Source organism: Rhineura floridana, chromosome 11 (genome assembly GCF_030035675.1).
Source record: "Rhineura floridana isolate rRhiFlo1 chromosome 11, rRhiFlo1.hap2, whole genome shotgun sequence".
NCBI lineage: Eukaryota > Metazoa > Chordata > Lepidosauria > Squamata > Rhineuridae > Rhineura > Rhineura floridana.
In genome coordinates, this window is record NC_084490.1 from 9508654 (window position 1) to 9532025 (window position 23372).

At 40.2% G+C, this 23372-nt stretch overlaps 2 protein-coding genes across 2 annotated transcripts; both read left to right on the top strand.

The window, feature by feature from the left end:
* Positions 1-365: 365 nt before the first annotated feature.
* LOC133366972 (vomeronasal type-2 receptor 26-like) lies at positions 366-8604 on the top strand. The gene is made up of 5 exons (XM_061590534.1): positions 366-509; positions 1327-2211; positions 2654-2881; positions 3283-3416; positions 7713-8604. Exons 1-5 carry the CDS (start codon positions 366-368, stop codon positions 8602-8604), a joined length of 2283 nt encoding a protein of 760 aa, XP_061446518.1.
* A 7558-nt stretch (positions 8605-16162) lies between these two features.
* LOC133366974 (vomeronasal type-2 receptor 26-like) lies at positions 16163-23372 on the top strand. Its single transcript, XM_061590536.1, has 5 exons — positions 16163-16306; positions 17124-18008; positions 18451-18678; positions 19080-19213; positions 22481-23372. The coding sequence occupies exons 1-5, from the start codon at positions 16163-16165 to the stop codon at positions 23370-23372; spliced, it is 2283 nt and encodes a 760-aa protein (XP_061446520.1).

Below are 23372 nucleotides of genomic sequence, written 5' to 3' on the forward strand. Positions count from 1 at the left end.
CTGATCCAAGGATGCCTATCTTTATCATGTATGAGTAAAAAGGCACAATCGGGTTAAACCCACAACAATTTCCCCTTAATTTATGACTACCTTTGCTTGTTGTGCCCTCTCCTTCTGTAGCTGAGTCTCCCAGGTCCAGAGGAGATGAAAAATGTGATAAAATGATTTTGTGTACTATTCAATTTTCCCATGAAATAGCAAGTCATTTTATTTGCAGTGTGATACCAAAATTCTACCAGCACATCCTCGCTCTTGTGTTTGCCATTGATGAGATCAATAAGAATCCCAAGATCTTACCCAATGTCACTCTCGGGTTCCACATCATTGACAGCTACCTCAGTTCAAGGATGACCTACCACACCACGATGGACCTTCTCTTTAATTCACATCAGTTTGTTCCAAACTACATATGTGGAATCCAGGAAACTCTAATAGGTGTAATCGGGGGACTGAGCTCTGCTACCACTTCATGCATGGCAGACATATTACATATTTTCAAGATTCCACAGGTAGGAGCAATGAAGTATGGGGATATTTGGGATTTCCCCTATTTTCTCCCCATAATCCACTCTACTCTCTCTTTCAAGTAGGAATGTGATGATTCATAAAGCTGGAACAGTATGATGGAAAAAAGTAAAGGGAGAAGAAAATGTGGAATTACACATGGTTTAATATGAATATCCGAAAGTGTGCATGAGTTGTGGGAGGTTTCAAAGATTGTATGTTTAATGTGTGTTAGAGGAGAATTGGTCAAAATCTGATAACAATATATAGAGGAAATGTTCACCAAGAATGTTAGTTTGTTGATATGTGTAAATATAGGTTTTCTTCCTGCTGCTCTGTTATGAGGTGATACAGCACCATTATTTCTTCTGTGGCTAAGAGAACCATGAAACTGTTACATGCATTATTATACCGTGATTTCTATCACTTCAGGAGACAGTAACTTCACCTTTTTCTCAGGTAAGGGAAACATGTTTTTTATTTTTACTGAACAGGTTGCAAAGCATTGCTTTTTCACAATGCTAAGAGCTACTTGACAAGGACTTCATTTGGAGATCATCTGGATTCATTTTAGCTGACAGTTACCTCACATCTGTCTATCTCAAGAGCATTGAATATGTTGTCATTATTTTTTGTGTTGTTTCTGTAAAGTGGCCACTATAAATAAAGTTGCCAGGGACCCTTCAGAAAGAAAAAAGGTAGGGTTTAGGGCAAGCAATTAAGCAAATAATTAAATAAATAGGACTCAACTAGATGAAGAGGCCATGAGATATCCCTGTTTTCTGTCCCAAAATTATCTATGTTTTTCCCTTCTTCTTTTAGATTTCATATGGCTCATTTGAACCAGCAGTGAATGATCCCACCAATTTTCCTTCATTTTACCGCATGGTCCCCAATGAAGCCCTTCAGTACCAGGGAATTGTCCAGTTACTTCTGCATTTCAGATGGAAATGGATTGGGATCATTGCTAAGGATGATGAAGGTGGAGACCATTTCTTGCAGACTATGGAGCCAATGTTCTCCATGAATGGAATCTGTACAGCATTCATAATAAGAGCTCCTGAACGTTTCACAACACTAAATATACATGAACTTATCAAGGACCAAAAGAGTATGTCACTATTTTTTAATATGGGGAAAGTCAATGTAGTTGTTACATATGCAGAAACTGCATCAACTATATGGTTGGGAGACTTAATACAGAAATTTGCAAGAACACAAGAGATATTTCCAACATACAGAGAGTTCTCTGTAGCAAAAGTGTGGATTACAACAGCCCAAATTGATTTCACAATGCGTATTGTCGCAAACATTTTTGATACTGATCTACAGATATTCCATGGTGCTATCTCCTTTTCAATTAACTCCAAGGAGCTAAGAGACTTTCGTAGGTTTCTTCAGACTATCCATCCTTCTTGGACAGAGGGAGATGGTTTTATCCACAATTTCTGGAAAGCAGCCTTTAACTGTATCTATTCAAAGTTCACTTTGCCAGCCTTCCTCACTGGCCAGTGCACTGGAGAAGAGATGCTGGAAAGCCTTCCTGCATCCCTTTTTGAAATGAGCATGACTGGTCACAGCTATAGTATCTATAATGCTGTCTATGTTCTGGCTCATGCCTTACATATCATGCAGTCAGCTAGATCCAACCACAGAATAATGGAGGCCAGGAGCAGTCTGTCTCTTTCTAATGTGGAAACCTGGCAGGTAGTGTTTCCTTATAGAGGAGAAATACAACTAAATTTGCAATTGTCATGAGCTGGGCTCAAGACAGTGGTGTGTCATGTAGCAGCCAAATTTCAACAACCACTATATCTGGGCAAACCATGAGCATACAGCTCTTGTCTTGCTTTTCTGAAATTCCTTCTCTTCTTTCCAAGATATTGATGTCATAGAACCATCATATCTATAGCGTAATTTATATTCTATGGTATTTTTCTGACTATCAATACCACTGACCATTGATGGTATGCTCACTCATTAGCCTCACTCTCCCCATATCTGGCATCAATGATGGTTATGGCATAAGCCTTGCATTCCTAAACTGATTCACTCCTAAAGGAAGATTACCTAAATCCCTCAAAGAAAGTTATATGAAAATTCACAGGGGGAATATTTCAACACCTTGATTATCTTTCTCTCCATGTAGCTGCATTCTTTCCTTCAGAGGATCTCATTTAACAACAGTGCTGGAGATGAAATCATGTTTAATGAACATGGAGAATTGGCCGCTGGATTTGATATTACAAACTTTGTCACATTCCCAAATAAATCCTACATCAGGGTAAAAGTGGGGAGTCTGGATCCTCAGGCTCCCCCAGGCAAAGAACTGAAGATTAATGGTGACAGAATTGAATGGCACAGTGACTTGATTCAGGTGGGAAAATACCCGCACCATCTTTCAAATGTTATAATTCATGGTTATTCAATGAAATGAGCTGGCAATAGATGTAAAGAAAACAAAGAAATCCGTTCTTAATCTCATGTATGTAAATTATATGTAAAATTCAGTGGAATGCTATACTGTGTTGGCAAGTAGGAGATACCTTTTTTAAAAAAAATAGTACATTAGTATGTGAAGGGTGGGTATTTCAGTGAACAAAAGGAGAACTACATTCAGATATTATGATGGATATATAATAGATATTCCTCACACAGAATGTGACAAATGTTCTATACCATGACATTAGCCCTTTAGTTGACTAGCAGATCATCCAACAGAAAATACATGCCAAAGTCATTTTTTAAATATTAAATGCTTACTTCATCTTTGGATAGATTCCACCTCTTTCAGTGTGCAATGACAACTGTCATCCTGGTTACGGGAAGAAAAAGATCGAAGGAAAGAAATTTTGCTGCTATGATTGCGTTCCATGTCCAGATGGAATGATCTCAAATGAGAAAGGTAGGACATGCTATGTTAAGATATATCAAATGATACATCTTACAAGTTTGTCATTAACTTTGTAGATTTTACAAAACTATGGTACTATATATTATTTTCATGTCTTATACAGGTACAATTGTATTGATATTTGATATTATTTTGGGGAGATAGATATTTTATTTATTTATTTATTTGATTTATATCCCACCCTTTCTCCAAATAGGAGCCCAGGGCGGCAAACAAAAGCACTAAAAACACTTTAAAACATCATAAAAACAGATTTCAAAATATATTAAAACACAACAACCATTGAATACATATTAAATAAAAACATCTTTAAAAACATTTTTAAAAAAGTTTAAGGACATTAAGAAAAGAAGGAGACTGGAATAGGGGTCCCTGTGAGAGAGGAGATCCCGGAGATTGGAACCAACGTGGAACAGGAACAAGATTTGGAGTCTATGGACTTTAGAAATAAAATCTATTGTTTGGAACTCAATGTTATCTCTGAAGAAATGAATGAAGATTCTAGAGATAAAGTTACCAATGGCATGGATAATCTTCTGGACTGGAATGATGTGATGGAGCCCAATATAGAGAAAATCTATGGAATTAACTGCAGCCATGTGACAATGGAAAAACTTTTAAGAGATGACCCAGTGTATTTTGAAAAAAAGAACAGAGATATGATTTTACAGCAGTATTTCGGCAACCTATTCAGAATGGATGGCAAGAAAATATTTGGGATAGAGGTAATTCCCATCAGACTCTTACTATATGACTATGGCTTTGACAGCAAGATTATTATGGAATACTGATAATGGAAGATTGGATATTGAAATTACTGGACTTAACAAGACTACTGAAGATGGAAGATGGAAAATGGAACTAATAGAGATAATAGAACAATGGCTACTGAAATTATTGAACTTAACAGATTCTGATGTGATGGATTAATTGAAATGTTTATTTTGACTATGGTTATGACAATAAGATTATCATAATTAGTAATGAGATGGATTAATCGATATGCTTATCTGGAAAAAAAATTGATAGATATATTTCTTAAAGAATTGAAACCTCTCTTTGACTTTTTGTGGAAAGAATAAAGTAATGTTTATGAGATTTGATGATTAAGTAAGATAACTACTGGAGGAAAGTGATTTTATAATATGACTTAAGAGACAGGATTGTTATATATTATAGACTTATAACTGATTTGATCTTTGACAAATGGGAAGTCAATATTTTACTTTTTATTTTTTATTTTTGTTTTTTTTTTCTTTTTTTCTTTTTGTTTAACTATTTTTGATTTTGTTTTTTGTCTTTGAATGTTTTATGATTTTGTCTTGTATGTTTTATGAAAATCTGAATAAAAATTATTGAAAAAAAAAAAAAAGAAAAGAAGGTTTAAAATATATTAAAAAGCAATTCCAACACAGATGGAAACTGGGATAAGGTCTCTACTCAAAAGGCTTGTTGAAAGAGGCAAGTCTTCAATAGGTGCCAAAAAGATAACAGAGATGGTGCCTGTCTAATATTTAAGGGGAGGGAATTCCAAAGGGTAGGCATCATTACACTAAAGGTCTGTTTCTTATGTTGTGCAGAACAGACCTCCTGATAAGATGGTATCTGCAGGAGGCCCTCACCTGCAGAGTGCAGTGATCGACTGGGTATATAAGGGGTAAGACGGTCTTTCAGGTATCCTGGCCCCAAGCTGTATAGGGCTTTATAGACTAAAACTAGAACCTTGAACTTAGCCCGGTAGCTAATAGGTAGCCAGTGCAATTCTTTCAGTAGTGCAGTGACATGTTGTTGATAACCTGCTCCAGTGAGCAGTCTTGCTGCCACATTTTGTACCAGCCGCAGCTTCTGGACCAACCTCAAGGGTAGCCCCACATAGAGTGCACTACAGTAATCCAGTCTGGAGGTTACCAGTGCTTGGATAACACTGGTCAGGCTATACCTGTCCAGAAACAGCTGCAGCTATCTTACCATCCGAAGCTGGTGAAAGGCACTCCTAGCCACTGAGGTCACCTGTAAAGATGTAATGGTGCCTGGATTTGGATCTGAAAGATTCAGAATTTGGCATTCCTGGTAATTGTGAAAAAAAAGGTTGAAGAGATGAGACACAGGGATTTCTGGTCCCCCCACACAATCACATGGGATGCTTATTTATTGTAACTATCAGACAAAATGACAATTTTTTTAAAAAGGCTCTCAAGGGGCTATTAGAGTAAGGTGAGGGTTAAGTCAAGGGAGGCTTCATCCCTGTTTTCAAAGGAGTACTGCCAAATGGGTGAACTGGGAAACAGAAGGCAGCTTTCATCAGGCACCTCAGACCAAATGCAACCATGCCCATCATTTGGAGGTAAGAGAGGGGAAGATGTGGCCATGGATACTTAGGGCTGACCACAATTCATTAATCTCTCCTTCCACCCCCACCACACTGAAACCTGAGGCTAGAACATAGTGGGGGGCAAACACCCCCCAATGTAGACAAAAGGAAGGCCAAAGGAAGGAATTAACAGCACATTGAATGGAGACACAGCACAATCACAGAAAGCGAGAGAAAGGGACCCCTAGATTGAGGGAGAGTTCAGACTATCTATGGCCACTGATGTTTCTGGGGGTCCAAAGGAGACACAGGGCAGTCCAAAGGGTGTGGGGGCAAAGGCACTTTACATCAGTGGGAGAAGAAACTATATGTGCCAAGGGACGTGAGGAGTCCAGAATCTAATTTCAGGCTATCCAGGTCAAAACTGAGCTTCTTGGCATGCGTGTGTGTTTGTGGCATCTCCCAAGCCATCCAAGTCATTGTGGACATCTGAGTGGTTCAGAGCACTGAGGGTCACATCAGATGCTTTCTGTTTCATCATATAGTTTAAAAGATGTTGCATGGAGTCCACCATACTTTGGTCCTTCCTCCTCCTGCCCTTTCATAGATGTGATGAGGAAATAGCTCACCAAATTTGCTTTATTCTCTTTTTCCTCTTGAACATACCCTGAACTTTCCTGCCATGGTGTAACTATTGACACCATTGACCTCTGGGTCAGTATTGCATAGGTTGTGAGGAGGAAGAAATTCCTACCAACCAATGCAATCTTAATCCTTTTATATTTCTAGTGACACACAGACAGACAGACAGACAGGGATGCACAGTCTCCAGCGACCAATACTGGAAGACTGAATATAAGTTGCTAAAATGCTGCTTTCACACCACATATTTACTATGGAAAACCACACATCTTACACGTAGAGGGCATTTGGGATGGAGAATCAAATAAAAATACCAATCTACAACATAAACGGAACCTGTTAGAGTGCCAAACAAAACCTGAGGGGATGGTACACCACATGCCAAGAAAAAGGAAAAAAGATAAAGATGTTGAAGGATTAGAAATGATAAACTGGCAGATCAAAGATGGTATTCCAGATATGGTTAATGTTTACACTGTAGTATTAAGAAGGGTTATGTACCCCTCTAAGAACTTCCAGTACTTATTCTCAAAAGAGAAATAACATTAGAAGGGGATGTCATATATAGAAGAAGCCATGAACACATTTTTCTCAGATTACCAGATTAGTCAAATAAATTCTCTCCACACTCTTTAATGAAGCACGTACTGGAAGGCTGATTTAATGTTGTCACAAGGATGGGATGGTGTAAGACAGTTTATGAGAGACCAGAGATAGACAACGACCACAGATCTCATAAGAAGCAACCAGTTTCACAAACATGGAATCCCATGTGGGTCAAGAGATTATGATGGAAGGGGGATGCAGAGCCTTGCTTTTAAACCACTTTGCTTATCTGCCTCCTTTTTTAGATGTTATATCTCTTAGCGAGTCCTTCCTCTTAGCTGCTCCAGAAAAACTAGTGCAAAATGGCTCCCCAAAATACTGGAAATCAAGACAATATTCTGCAGTTGATTTCAGTTATTTTCAGAGATTGGGCTGACTTTCAGAGTACGCTTTTGCATCGTATTAGTGGTTTGAATGGAGAGCTGGATGTCATGTAGAGCTGAGTCTCCATAAAACACAGAGTACGAACAATCAGAACTGAAAAGGTTGATACAAAGCTGAAAACCAGGGCTGGGATGGGACAGATGGAGTTCTTTCATTTTCAAGAACAAGGTTGTTGGTGAGCTCTCATCAATATCATATTTGTTGGCTCCCAAAAATTATGGACTACTTTTCTCGACTTCCAATGCAGTCTTTTAAATTCTAGCACCCACAAATAAGGCCGTTTTTTAACTTAGTTTTTGTTGCTTTTAAAATGTTCATACATTGTTTTTTGCCCCCCCTCGAAATAGAAACTTGTATCGTTTGCCCAGAAGATCACTTCCAAAACAAAAACCGCGATCAATGCATTCCTAAGATTCCAAACTTCCTAGCTTTTGGAGAAAATTTGGCCATCATTTCAACTTTCTCTGCACTCCTATTCACTCTGATCACAGCTGTGGTGCTTGGCATCTTCATTAAGCACCAGGACACTCCCATAGTCAAAGCCAACAACCGAAGCCTCACCTACATACTCCTTGCCTCCCTCCTCTTGTGTTTCCTCTGCTCTCTGATGTTCATCGGAATGCCTAACGAGGCAACATGCCATCTCCGACAAACTGGTTTTGGCACCATCTTCTCTGTGGCCCTGTCTAGCATTCTGGCCAAAACTATCTCTGTGGTTTTGGCATTCACGGCCACCAAGCCAGGATCCAAGATGAGGAAATGGGTGGGCCAAAAACTGGCTTATTCCATAGTCCTCTCCTGCTCCAGTATCCAAGTAGGGATCTGTGCTCTGTGGTTGGCCACCTCTCCTCCATTCCCAGATGTCGACATGCACTCGATGACTAAAGAAATCATACTGTTGTGTAATGAAGGGTCAGTCTTCATGTTCTATTGTGTCTTGGGCTACATGGGCTTCCTGGCCATTGTCAGCTTCACTGTAGCCTTCCTAGCCAGGAAGTTACCAGACAGTTTTAATGAAGCCAAGTTCATCACCTTCAGCATGCTGGTCTTTTGCAGTGTTTGGCTCTCCTTTATTCCAACATATCTCAGCACAAGAGGAAAATACATGGTGGCTGTAGAGATTTTCTCTATCTTGACTTCCAGTGCTGGGTTACTGGGCTGCATCTTTTCTCCAAAATGCTACATTATTGTGTTGAGGCCTCAGCTGAACAACAGGGAGCAGCTAATACGTAGAAAGATATAATTGACAGAGCAGTTTGTGGTTTCATTTATGTTCATGGTTGTCATGCCCCCACCAGAGGATCCCTCCTCAGAGCAAGATATGGAGCCACCAGACGTGCATCCATGAGAGGCCATGCCAATCTTCCAGGAGGAGCCTGGGCCCTGGGGGGATTCTGCCATGGGGCCCTCTTTGTGGGAGGGGAGTTCCATCTCAAAGTCAAAATGCCCTCCAATTAGTGCTCCTAGGAGTGATGATGCCTCAGGAGGCAGGCCAGGGCCCTCATGCTCTGGACAAGTGACTAGTTACAGAAAAGTACTCATGAATAAAAAGATCCTCACAAGTAAGGTCCTCCTCATGATGAGTACTTCTTCCACAAGCCTGCTGTATGCTAAGCCCTGAGTGTGGTTCTGGCAACTCCTGCTTGAAAACCTAAAATCCGGTCCTGGAGAGTTCAGCCAAAGAAACTGAAACTTAATATGGGAAGAATGGGGCTGTCATTCTGATTGGGGAATATGTTAGGAGGTGGAGTAGAAATGTGGTGCAGTCGTGATGCAGATGGAGTTTTTCAGAGCGTTAGAGGTGGTTTATAGTGGAGACTGTTGTTTAGTTTCTTGTGCATGAAATAAATATATGACTATTGATTTCTTGTTATTCTATATGATACATGCCTTCAGGACTTTTACACACATATATTTAAAAGGAAATTCTTTGGCAGAGCAACCCCTATCCCTTGACACTTGGAGGTGGAATTGCAGCCTAATTTTTATGGTGGTCATACCCCACCCTTCTTCCCAAAGGAGTCCAGAGATAAAAAAAAAGTTAAAACATCTAAAGACAACCCCAACACATTTGCAGACTGGGAAGATCTCTACTTAAAAGGCTATTTGGAAGAGGAGGGTCTGCAGGAGGTGCAAAACTCAATAGAGACAGTACCTGTCTAATATTTGACGAGAGGGAATTCCAAAGGCTAATCACCATGATGCTAAAAGCACGATTCCTATATTGTCCAGAATGGAGCTCTTGATGAGATGGCATCTGGGTATTTAAAAGGGGAGACCCTCTTTCAGGCATCCTGGTCTCAAGCTGTCTAGGGCTTTATACACCAGAACCAGCAGATGGAGCTTAGTCCAGAGCTTGGAAGTAACTAGTTACAAGTAACGAATTACTTGTAATTCATTACATTTTTGAGTAACGAGTGGGTAATTCCTTTACATTTTGATTGTAATAGAACTAGGAGTAATTTTACTACTTTTGTGAAGTAATTGTAACGTTTCCAGAATTACTTTTGGGCATTACTTGGGGGGGGAGCAGGGGAAGTCTTCTGCTCCTCTGATTTGTGGATGAAAATCATGTGCCTCAAACTGGGCTTCTGTGCAGTGTCGCTCTTTCCTCATGCTCTGTGGATGGGTAGGAGGTGATGAGGGAGGAGGTGCAGAGTGAGATGGGGTGGAGTGGAAAAAAATGATGTAAAAAATGGATAGTGGTGGTGAAGAATAGAGTGGAGGGGAAAAGGATCCGGGGGTCAAGAACATGGATAAAGGAGGCAGCAGCAGAATGGAGATAAAGAACTGTGGAGATGAAAGATGACAACGTGTGTGTGTGTGTGTGTGTGAGAGAGAGAGAGAGAGAATATTGTGTTTGCACTTGGCACACAAACTGGCCTCCACCACCCTCTCTGGCTACTGTGCTGCATTTGCAGTATTTTAACTTTTTTGCATCTCAGGGGAAAATGTGTGGTTGGGTGAGTGTTCCTTAGTTGGTGGCAGGGCAGGGTCTGGGAGGTGGTTAAGTGATAGAGATTATGCTGGCTGGCTGAGTGGGGGGGGTTGCACTTGGTTTCACGTGCAAAGATCTGAGTAGTGGCCTCAGCCTCCCTCCTCCCCCCTCACCAGTTGAGAGATCACCATTGCTATCTTATGAATAAAAATAATTATTCTATTACCTCTGTATGTGTTTGTTTATTTTTAATGTTGTTTTAGGCTACTTAGATGTGCAGCAGCCAAGGCCAGCACCTTGTAGGTGTTTTTTTCTAAGTAACTGAAATGTAATTGTAGTGATTACTTTGGAGGAAAAGTAATCAGTTACTTTCAGAGCAATTGTAATTGTAACGGTAATTACTACTTTTTTGGGGCCATGTAACTGTAACTGTAATTTACTACTTTTTAAAAGTAATCTTCCAAGCTCTGGCTTAGTCCAGCAACTAATGGGCAGTCAGTGCAATCCTTTAATTGGCAGTATAACATGGTGGCGATATCCTTCCCCAGTGAGCAGTTGAGCTGCCACATTTTAAACTAGCTGCAGCTTCCACACTACCCTCAAGGGGTAGCACATTGCAATAATCCAGCCTGCAGGTTACCAGTGCATGAAAGATAGTGGTCAGGACATGCTAGTGCAGATATAGCCTTTTTTTTAGTATACTGTATGTGTGTGTGGTATGGCCATGATAATTAAAGAACAACTAGATAGATTTGAACCAAATCTGAACCACAAGGAGGAAGCCACAACAGGCAGTGGAAACATTAGGGTTATTGGGCTAAATAGAAGAGGTCATGCATATATCTGCAACATATTGCTCTGTTTGACTTGAATTTTCACACACAAGGTAGTCATGTCCCAGACCATTGGGCAAACATTTACAAGGTGGTGTGTATTTCTGATATGTGTCCCCCATCTAATCCCTTATTGGAGGTCCTCCTTTATGTTTGATCCTGCCCAATGCGATGTCTGCTAGATTGTGACAGGGAAGATTGCAGACCCCTAACAATTGTGAAGCTAAGCACTGAGGAATAGGTGAAAAAACCTCCTCAACGGGGGGATCAGATTAGTTGAGAGGAATAATTCCTATCCAGCCTCATCAATTATCGAACCAATAAGGTCAGTGCACCACTAAAAGTAAGGGAGGGCCAGGATGTGAAAGGCTGCTCGAAAAACAAAGAGGTCAATAATATCTTGGCATTGAGCAGGCCTACCTGCCTTGCCCCTTTCTCATCTCTTACGAGGCCTTTTGAGGAGCCTTGCAAGAGCCAAAATGGGAGGAAGAGGCCAATCCCCTTCACCAATGGGGAAGCTCTTAGCCCCACAAATGGGGCACTGCGCTTAGCTTCGCAGGGCTAGTGCTTCAAGTAGCTGGAATGATTTGCTGCTCACAAGAGCTTTTTTGGGCAAGGGCAGGGAGGGGGAAGGGGGAGAGGAGGGAATGAGTGGGGCTATTGCAGGGGTGGGTGCCACAAAAAGTGGAACAAGAACAACCAATGGGCTCATAGTTGCATGCACTGGGCTTGGGGAAGTTGGTTCTGAGTCACGCCTCACCTCTTCATTTCCCTATTCTGATCAGGGTGGGTTCTCAGGAGTGTAAGACTTTTATGTTCCTTCCTTCTCCTCTTGCCCTCCCTGACATGAGCAATTTTATTTCCCATCAGACACACTCTCCTTGTTATTCTTAGGCCTAAGGGGCTTAGTCATACAGCTTCCCCTTGTTTTTTTTTCAGCTAGATATATGGACACATTTTATATCATACAGTTACTCGAATTAGGAACAAAAGTTACCAAACATTTGCACAATTCAAAGAAGAATTATTCAAACAATTCTAATTATTCTTATTCTTAATAATAAGAATGAGAATAATATAACTGATAAACAGGTAGCCTACATCTACCTTTCTTCTTGGCAAATGTTTCAATTAAATTTGAACAATAATTATTCAAACACTTCTTCTTCTTCTTCTTCTTCTTCTTCTTCTTCTTATTGCCACATTGTTTAATTCATAGGCTACCTGAATGACTTCTACATTTCTTTCCTTCTGGCAAATTTCTTAATTAATTTTTCAAAAGGGATTTGGCTACCAAGCTCACTTTCTTCTGAGAGCATAGTAAGGTGGCTTAGTTGTTTTTGCTCTCTGGTAGTTATTTGGTAATCCTGCACCAGTTTTGGTTAACTAAAGGTACACTAAACCCGATGCAACCAATGTGGGGTTAAAACAGAGCACTGTAAGAGAGTTGTAGGAAATAGATTTTCCAGGCCTTCAGCATAAAGGTGGAATTGGAGCTAGAATTCTAACTCAAGTATGGATAAGCTAGGCTCTGGCCCCCACAGATGGTAGGAGACCAATCTGCCACAATCTACCGCCAGATGGTAGATGTCAATCTATCACAATCTGTATCTGTACAACGTGGCACAAGCACAAAACATGGATTAGAAATTATGTTCATAGCCAATGAGTCAAGCACATGTTCCCATCCACAGAGTGCACAATTCCCTCTACATGTTCAGTACATGCAGATATGTAACATATAAGGAATTAAGCATTGGCAGAATGAGTATGTATTTCTAGCTGCTTGTCTTAGAAGACTTCCCCATTTTACAGATGGAGTATACTATTGAGGCTAAGATTCGTTTGAGAGGCAGTGAGTGAATCAGTGGCAGCAGACTGGGTCGAAGCATATACAGAACAGTAGATCAGTGAAGAAAAGTGGCCCAGGAAGCCAAAGTACCATGTCAGCTTCCCACACATGTATTTTGTCTAGGAAGTATTATTGTTTTATTCATTATTTATGTAAATATATCCATGCCATTCCACCCAAAGGAGCTCAGGGGGCAAACACCAAGCAATAAAACATATTTAAAACATCTTAAATACAGTTGCAGGGCAGATGCAGAACTAGGCAAGTAAAACCAGAAACAGGATTGTCAGGGCCTTGTGAATGTGCCAAAGTCGCACAAACTTTGTAAGTCCTCAGTCCTAATTTTGCCTAGCAGGAACACCAGGATTGGGGTCTGCTCATCACTAAATATTTTTTTGACTGTGGAACTTTTAAGCAGATGATTCATGCTACCTATTGGGGATATTGTAGCAGGGGTTTCCTCAATTGGCAGGAGGGTTGGACTAGATGATCTTTGAGGAACCTTTCAAGGGTGTAATTACATGATCTGAAAAAAATATGTTTGGTCCAGTGGTTCTGCTACTGATGATTCATTGGGGGACCATAAATTTTGCAGATGTTATTATCTCCCCTGTAATTTTCTGAAATCACCATAATTAATTCGCAGCAGAAGCTCCACCAGCTTTAGGAAAGATAATAACAACAAAAATCAACAAGCAAGGCTGAAATGATTATAAGGACTCCAATATTCCATAATCAGCTAACATTAGGAATAAGAGAGGGGCAGGGCTCTGTCATTGTGGTCAGTTTCCCTCTTTCATTGTATAGGTCAAGCTTCATATTAGTGCTTTTTAATAGGCTTTTGAAGCAAGCTTTTATAACGCTGTGGAGATTAAGGACAAAGTGGATAGTTGTCTCTGCATGGGATGAGCTGGCCACCCAAGCCACCTTGTTCAATTCAGGCCAATGACAGTAATCGTGTTGTAGAGAGGCCCAGGAGTGTCTATGTGTAGAGAGAGGTTTGCCATCAGAATGGTGCTTCTGCTTCTGCTGTTCCTAAACATGGTGTGCAAAGTGCAGGCTCACACGTGCACCATAACTAATCCTATAAGTATTCCACATCAATGGTATGAGCCAGGAGATCTTCTCATTGGTGGGATGGCATCTCATCTCCATTTAACTTCCACGAGTCATGAATTTTTGTTCAAGGAGTATCCTTCTCAGTCCTGGATTTACATCCCATCGTAAGGAAATGGTCTTTAAATATATTTCAGTGACTCTTTACATTATTCATATTTGATTGCCTTCAACACTGTGCCTTTCAGAGGATAATTATATTATTTTCTCTTTTTTGTGGTCTTGATATCATTTCACACTTTTTCTGTCTGTAATTTCTTTTGCCAACCTGACTCTTCTTAAATGCCCTCCTCAAATCCCTAAGAATGCTCATGGTTTCTCTCTGTGGAAATTTCCAGGTGTAATTTTTTCATTGCCCACTTGCCACAGAGGACTTTTAGCTACCAGGAAAAACCTGCCTTTTAATGAAAGCGCCTTAAAGCTAATTATTTGCTGTTGCTTTTCTGTATGAGATATTTCCTTGGTTCGGGTTTTTGTTGAAATGAACACAATTATTACTTGGTTTCTTTCTTTTCTTTTTCTTCTTTTTTTGTTTTGCATTTAGAAATTACATTCTTGATTTGGTGAAGCCATTTTTGTTTTAAAAAACACCCAATGATATTGTTAGTTCTGATGAGTTATTTATAAGCAATTTAAAATAAATATATGATATAATATAATTTCTTCTCAATCATAATAACATGCATGGGTGCTGGTGTTTATAGGTCAACTGGTGTTTAAACATTCTTCCTGCTTCATCTTCCGAAGCTGCCAAAGGGTCTCCCATTAGCAATTTTTCCTAGTAATCAGTGGATTACTAGTTCTTTAACACACAAGGATCACTGCCGCACCAACATCAGTCTTCTTCAGCCACCACCAGACTTCTTCCGACCCGTCCAGGGGATGACACTGGCTGTCAGCTTCCTTAATCTCAGTATTACCAATTGTAAAATTCAGCATGGTGGAGAATGGGGATGGGGGACTAGAATTTGTTGGCACTGCCTGTGGTTGGCTTTTTCTCCACCTACTGCTTGGCTCCTTGCCTTATACCAATATAAATGGGCATCAGCTACCACTGGTGGTAATAAGTTCTAGATAAGCTTAGTCTGTCCATTAATTGACTGCATCAGTAAGCATGGAAGACTACAGCTGGAGAGATCAAATCTTCATATAGCTACTTGACTTGCTATAGTTTTGTTTGATCTCACCAAGTCAATATGGTTAATGGGGGTGTACCCTAGAGCAGAAATGAGTTGATTAAAGCATCCAAGAAGGGAGTTGATTGAAGAATTCTAGAAGAGAATATTGTGCCTTTATTGTTGTGCCAATTTTGTTATGAAAGAGCTCGCTAAATGAAAACCAGGAACCAAGGAAGAAAATCATTAGAAACATCTGTTCTAGCTGTGTCTGCATTTAAGGAAGGGTCATAGCTCAGGGCTTTCTGTGTAGAAGGACCCTGAAATTGGCAAGCAGGGGCTGGGAAAAAAACCCTCTCTGAGTCCCTAGAGAGCCCCTTCTAGCCAGTGCAAACAATACTGAACTAAATTGACCAATGGTGTCAGTCAGTATAAGGCAGTTTTCTTATGTTATGTGGGTGTTTACATCTTAAAGAGTATAAAGATAAAAGGAAAATTGAGAGAAATATTAAATATGAAGAAGTGATGAAATTCAAGGAAATGTTTGATCCATTCTATATAGATGCCCCCACGACCTATTTGAGACACATCCAAGCAGGCCTATCCTTATGAGTTAGGTAGGTTATAACGGCACAATCCTGTTAAACCCACAACAATTAATCCTTATTTTGCTGGTTGTGCCCTCTTCATTTAGTCATGCAATTGAATCTCCCAGGTGCAGAGTAGATGAAAACTGTGATAAAATAATACTGTGCATGCTTCAATTCTCCCATGAATTAGAAAGTTACTTTATTTGCAGTGTGATACCAAAATTCTACCAGCACATCCTCGCTCTCGTGTTTGCCATTGACGAGATCAATGAGAATCCCAAGATCTTGCCCAATGTCACTCTCGGGTTCCACATCATTGACAGCTACATCAATTCAAGGATGACCTACCATACCACTATGGATCTGCTCTTTGAATCACCTCAGTTTGTTCCAAACTACATATGTGGAATCCAGGAAACTCTAATAGGTGTAATCGGGGGACTGAGCTCTGCTACCACTTCATGCATGGCAGACATATTACATATTTTCAAGATTCCACAGGTAGGAGCAATGAAGTATGGGGATATTTGGGATTTCCCTTATTTTCTCCCCATAATCCACTCTTCTCTCTCTTTCAAGTAGGAATGTGATGATTCATAAAGCTGGAACAGTATGATGGAAAAAAGTAAAGGGAGAAGAAAATGTGGAATTACACATGGTTTAATATGAATATCCGAAAGTGTGCATGAGTTGTGGGAGGTTCCAAAGATTGTGTGTTTAATGTGTGTTAGAGGAGAATTGGTCAAAATCTGATAACAATATATAGAGGAAATGTTCACCAAGAATGTTAGTTTGTTGATATGTGTAAATATAGGTTTTCTTCCTGCTGCTCTGTTATGAGGTGATACAGCACCATTATTTCTTCTGTGGCTAAGAGAACCATGAAACAGTTACATGCATTATTATACCGTGATTTCTATCACTTCAGGAGACAGTAACTTCACCTTTTTCTCAGGTAAGGGAAACATGTTTTTTATTTTTACTGAACAGGTTGCAAAGCATTGCTTTTTCACAATGCTAAGAGCTACTTGACAAGGACTTCATTTGGAGATCATCTGGATTCATTTTAGCTGACAGTTACCTCACATCTGTCTATCTCAAGAGCATTGAATATGTTGTCATTATTTTTTGTGTTGTTTCTGTAAAGTGGCCACTATAAATAAAGTTGCCAGGGACCCTTCAGAAAGAAAAAAGGTAGGGTTTAGGGCAAGCAATTAAGCAAATAATTAAATAAATAGGACTCAACTAGATGAAGAGGCCATGAGATATCCCTGTTTTCTGTCCCAAAATTATCTATGTTTTTCCCTTCTTCTTTTAGATTTCATATGGCTCATTTGAACCAGCAGTGAATGATCCCACCAATTTTCCTTCATTTTACCGCATGGTCCCCAATGAAGCCCTTCAGTACCAGGGAATTGTCCAGTTACTTCTGCATTTCAGATGGAAATGGATTGGGATCATTGCTAAGGATGATGAAGGTGGAGACCATTTCTTGCAGACTATGGAGCCAATGTTCTCCATGAATGGAATCTGTACAGCATTCATAATAAGAGCTCCTGAACGTTTCACAACACTAAATATACATGAACTTATCAAGGACCAAAAGAGTATGTCACTATTTTTTAATATGGGGAAAGTCAATGTAGTTGTTACATATGCAGAAACTGCATCAACTATATGGTTGGGAGACTTAATACAGACATTTGCAAGAACACAAGAGATATTTCCAACATACAGAGAGTTCTCTGTAGCAAAAGTGTGGATTACAACAGCCCAAATTGATTTCACAATGCGTATTGTCGCAAACATTTTTGATACTGATCTACAGATATTCCATGGTGCTATCTCCTTTTCAATTAACTCCAAGGAGCTAAGAGACTTTCGTAGGTTTCTTCAGACTATCCATCCTTCTTGGACAGAGGGAGATGGTTTTATCCACAATTTCTGGACAGCAGCCTTTAACTGTATCTATTCAAAGTTCACTTTGCCAGCCTTCCTCACTGGCCAGTGCACTGGAGAAGAGATGCTGGAAAGCCTTCCTGCATCCCTTTTTGAAATGAGCATGACTGGTCACAGCTATAGTATCTATAATGCTGTCTATGTTCTGGCTCATGCCTTACATATCATGCAGTCAGCTAGATCCAACCACAGAATAATGGAGGCCAGGAGCAGTCTGTCTCTTTCTAATGTGGAAACCTGGCAGGTAGTGTTTCCTTATAGAGGAGAAATACAGCTACATTTGCAATTGTCATGAGCTGGGCTCAAGACAGTGGTGTGTCATGTAGCAGCCAAATTTCAACAACCACTATATCTGGGCAAACCATGAGCATACAGCTCTTGTCTTGCTTTTCTGAAATTCCTTCTCTTCTTTCCAAGATATTGATGTCATAGAACCATCATATCTATAGCGTAATTTATATTCTATGGTATTTTTCTGACTATCAATACCACTGACCATTGATGGTATGCTCACTCATTAGCCTCACTCTCCCCATATCTGGCATCAATGATGGTTATGGCATAAGCCTTGCATTCCTAAACTGATTCACTCCTAAAGGAAGATTACCTAAATCCCTCAAAGAAAGTTATATGAAAATTCACAGGGGGAATATTTCAACACCTTGATTATCTTCCTCTCCATGTAGCTGCATTCTTTCCTTCAGAGGATCTCATTTAACAACAGTGCTGGAGATGAAATCATGTTTAATGAACATGGAGAATTGGCCGCTGGATTTGATATTACAAACTTTGTCACATTCCCAAATAAATCCTACATCAGGGTAAAAGTGGGGAGTCTGGATCCTCAGGCTCCCCCAGGCAAAGAACTGAAGATTAATGGTGACAGAATTGAATGGCACAGTGACTTGATTCAGGTGGGAAAATACCCGCACCATCTTTCAAATGTTATAATTCATGGTTATTCAGTGAAATGAGCTGGCAATAGATGTAAAGAAAACAAAGAAATCCGTTCTTAATCTCATGTATGTAAATTATATGTAAAATTCAGTGGAATGCTATACTGTGTTGGCAAGTAGGAGATACCTTTTTTAAAAAAAATAGTACATTAGTATGTGAAGGGTGGGTATTTCAGTGAACAAAAGGAGAACTACATTCAGATATTATGATGGATATATAATAGATATTCCTCACACAGAATGTGACAAATGTTCTATACCATGACATTAGCCCTTTAGTTGACTAGCAGATCATCCAACAGAAAATACATGCCAAAGTCATTTTTTAAATATTAAATGCTTACTTCATCTTTGGATAGATTCCACCTCTTTCAGTGTGCAATGACAACTGTCATCCTGGTTACGGGAAGAAAAAGATCGAAGGAAAGAAATTTTGCTGCTATGATTGCGTTCCATGTCCAGATGGAATGATCTCAAATGAGAAAGGTAGGACATGCTATGTTAAGATATATCAAATGATACATCTTACAAGTTTGTCATTAACTTTGTAGATTTTACAAAACTATGGTACTATATATTATTTTCATGTCTTATACAGGTACAATTGTATTGATATTTGATATTATTTTGGGGAGATAGATATTTTATTTATTTATTTATTTGATTTATATCCCACCCTTTCTCCAAATAGGAGCCCAGGGCGGCAAACAAAAGCACTAAAAACACTTTAAAACATCATAAAAACAGATTTCAAAATATATTAAAACACAACAACCATTGAATACATATTAAATAAAAACATCTTTAAAAACATTTTTAAAAAAGTTTAAGGACATTAAGAAAAGAAGGTTTAAAATATATTAAAAAGCAATTCCAACACAGATGGAAACTGGGATAAGGTCTCTACTCAAAAGGCTTGTTGAAAGAGGCAAGTCTTCAATAGGTGCCAAAAAGATAACAGAGATGGTGCCTGTCTAATATTTAAGGGGAGGGAATTCCAAAGGGTAGGCATCATTACACTAAAGGTCTGTTTCTTATGTTGTGCAGAACAGACCTCCTGATAAGATGGTATCTGCAGGAGGCCCTCACCTGCAGAGTGCAGTGATCGACTGGGTATATAAGGGGTAAGACGGTCTTTCAGGTATCCTGGCCCCAAGCTGTATAGGGCTTTATAGACTAAAACTAGAACCTTGAACTTAGCCCGGTAGCTAATAGGTAGCCAGTGCAATTCTTTCAGTAGTGCAGTGACATGTTGTTGATAACCTGCTCCAGTGAGCAGTCTTGCTGCCACATTTTGTACCAGCCGCAGCTTCTGGACCAACCTCAAGGGTAGCCCCACATAGAGTGCACTACAGTAATCCAGTCTGGAGGTTACCAGTGCTTGGATAACACTGGTCAGGCTATACCTGTCCAGAAACAGCCGCAGCTATCTTACCATCCGAAGCTGGTGAAAGGCACTCCTAGCCACTGAGGTCACCTGTAAAGATGTAATGGTGCCTGGATTTGGATCTGAAAGATTCAGAATTTGGCATTCCTGGTAATTGTGAAAAAAAAGGTTGAAGAGATGAGACACAGGGATTTCTGGTCCCCCCCACAATCACATGGGATGCTTATTTATTGTAACTATCAGACAAAATGACAATTTTTTATAAAAGGCTCTCAAGGGGCTATTAGAGTAAGGTGAGGGTTAAGTCAAGGGAGGCTTCATCCCTGTTTTCAAAGGAGTACTGCCAAATGGGTGAACTGGGAAACAGAAGGCAGCTTTCATCAGGCACCTCAGACCAAATGCAACCATGCCCATCATTTGGAGGTAAGAGAGGGGAAGATGTGGCCATGGATACTTAGGGCTGACCACAATTCATTAATCTCTCCTTCCACCCCCACCACACTGAAACCTGAGGCTAGAACATAGTGGGGGGCAAACACCCCCCAATGTAGACAAAAGGAAGGCCAAAGGAAGGAATTAACAGCACATTGAATGGAGACACAGCACAATCACAGAAAGCGAGAGAAAGGGACCCCTAGATTGAGGGAGAGTTCAGACTATCTATGGCCACTGATGTTTCTGGGGGTCCAAAGGAGACACAGGGCAGCCCAAAGGGTGTGGGGGCAAAGGCACTTTACATCAGTGGGAGAAGAAACTATATGTGCCAAGGGACGCGAGGAGTCCAGAATCTAATTTCAGGCTATCCAGGTCAAAACTGAGCTTCTTGGCATGCGTGTGTGTTTGTGGCATCTCCCAAGCCATCCAAGTCATTGTGGACATCTGAGTGGTTCAGAGCACTGAGGGTCACATCAAATGCTTTCTGTTTCATCATATAGTTTAAAAGATGTTGCATGGAGTCCACCATACTTTGGTCCTTCCTCCTCCTGCCCTTTCATAGATGTGATGAGGAAATAGCTCACCAAATTTGCTTTATTCTCTTTTTCCTCTTGAACATACCCTGAACTTTCCTGCCATGGTGTAACTATTGACACCATTGACCTCTGGGTCAGTATTGCATAGGTTGTGAGGAGGAAGAAATTCCTACCAACCAATGCAATCTTAATCCTTTTATATTTCTAGTGACACACAGACAGACAGACAGACAGGGATGCACAGTCTCCAGCGACCAATACTGGAAGACTGAATATAAGTTGCTAAAATGCTGCTTTCACACCACATATTTACTATGGAAAACCACACATCTTACACGTAGAGGGCATTTGGGATGGAGAATCAAATAAAAATACCAATCTACAACATAAACGGAACCTGTTAGAGTGCCAAACAAAACCTGAGGGGACGGTACACCACATGCCAAAAAAAAAGGAAAAAAGATAAAGATGTTGAAGGATTAGAAATGATAAACTGGCAGATCAAAGATGGTATTCCAGATATGGTTAATGTTTACACTGTAGTATTAAGAAGGGTTATGTACCCCTCTAAGAACTTCCAGTACTTATTCTCAAAAGAGAAATAACATTAGAAGGGGATGTCATATATAGAAGAAGCCATGAACACATTTTTCTCAGATTACCAGATTAGTCAAATAAATTCTCTCCACACTCTTTAATGAAGCACGTACTGGAAGGCTGATTTAATGTTGTCACAAGGATGGGATGGTGTAAGACAGTTTATGAGAGACCAGAGATAGACAACGACCACAGATCTCATAAGAAGCAACCAGTTTCACAAACATGGAATCCCATGTGGGTCAAGAGATTATGATGGAAGGGGGATGCAGAGCCTTGCTTTTAAACCACTTTGCTTATCTGCCTCCTTTTTTAGATGTTATATCTCTTAGCGAGTCCTTCCTCTTAGCTGCTCCAGAAAAACTAGTGCAAAATGGCTCCCCAAAATACTGGAAATCAAGACAATATTCTGCAGTTGATTTCAGTTATTTTCAGAGATTGGGCTGACTTTCAGAGTACGCTTTTGCATCGTATTAGTGGTTTGAATGGAGAGCTGGATGTCATGTAGAGCTGAGTCTCCATAAAACACAGAGTACGAACAATCAGAACTGAAAAGGTTGATACAAAGCTGAAAACCAGGGCTGGGATGGGACAGATGGAGTTCTTTCATTTTCAAGAACAAGGTTGTTGGTGAGCTCTCATCAATATCATATTTGTTGGCTCCCAAAATTATGGACTACTTTTCTCGACTTCCAATGCAGTCTTTTAAATTCTAGCACCCACAAATAAGGCCGTTTTTTAACTTAGTTTTTGTTGCTTTTAAAATGTTCATACATTGTTTTTTGACCCCCCTCGAAATAGAAACTTGTATCGTTTGCCCAGAAGATCACTTCCAAAACAAAAACCGCGATCAATGCATTCCTAAGATTCCAAACTTCCTAGCTTTTGGAGAAAATTTGGCCATCATTTCAACTTTCTCTGCACTCCTATTCACTCTGATCACAGCTGTGGTGTTTGGCATCTTCATTAAGCACCAGAACACTCCCATAGTCAAAGCCAACAACCGAAGCCTCACCTACATACTCCTTGCCTCCCTCCTCTTGTGTTTCCTCTGCTCTTTGATGTTCATCGGAATGCCTAACGAGGCAACATGCCATCTCCGACAAACTGGTTTTGGCACCATCTTCTCTGTGGCCCTGTCTAGCATTCTGGCCAAAACTATCTCTGTGGTTTTGGCATTCATGGCCACCAAGCCAGGATCCAAGATGAGGAAATGGGTGGGCAAAAAACTGGCTTATTCCATAGTCCTCTCCTGCTCCAGTATCCAAGTAGGGATCTGTGCTCTGTGGTTGGCCACCTCTCCTCCATTCCCAGATGTTGACATGCACTCGATGACTAAAGAAATCATACTGTTGTGTAATGAAGGGTCAGTCTTCATGTTCTATTGTGTCTTGGGCTACATGGGCTTCCTGGCCATTGTCAGCTTCACTGTAGCCTTCCTAGCCAGGAAGTTACCAGACAGTTTTAATGAAGCCAAGTTCATCACCTTCAGCATGCTGGTCTTTTGCAGTGTTTGGCTCTCCTTTATTCCAACATATCTCAGCACAAGAGGAAAATACATGGTGGCTGTAGAGATTTTCTCTATCTTGACTTCCAGTGCTGGGTTACTGGGCTGCATCTTTTCTCCAAAATGCTACATTATTGTGTTGAGGCCTCAGCTGAACAACAGGGAGCAGCTAATATGTAGAAAGATATAA

What these genes read in the sequence shown, in the direction of transcription:
- LOC133366972 (XM_061590534.1), top strand. Translation starts at nt 366, where the DNA reads ATGGACCTTCTCTTTAATTCACATCAGTTTGTTCCAAACTACATATGT. An exon ending in CTAATGTGGAAACCTGGCAG is followed by an intron (nt 2,212 to 2,653) that starts GTAGTGTTTCCT and finishes CTCTCCATGTAG; the next exon opens with CTGCATTCTTTCCTTCAGAG. An exon ending in TCAAATGAGAAAGGTAGGAC is followed by an intron (nt 3,417 to 7,712) that starts ATGCTATGTTAA and finishes CGAAATAGAAAC; the next exon opens with TTGTATCGTTTGCCCAGAAG.
- LOC133366974 (XM_061590536.1), top strand. Translation starts at nt 16,163, where the DNA reads ATGGATCTGCTCTTTGAATCACCTCAGTTTGTTCCAAACTACATATGT. An exon ending in CTAATGTGGAAACCTGGCAG is followed by an intron (nt 18,009 to 18,450) that starts GTAGTGTTTCCT and finishes CTCTCCATGTAG; the next exon opens with CTGCATTCTTTCCTTCAGAG. An exon ending in GGCACAGTGACTTGATTCAG is followed by an intron (nt 18,679 to 19,079) that starts GTGGGAAAATAC and finishes ATCTTTGGATAG; the next exon opens with ATTCCACCTCTTTCAGTGTG.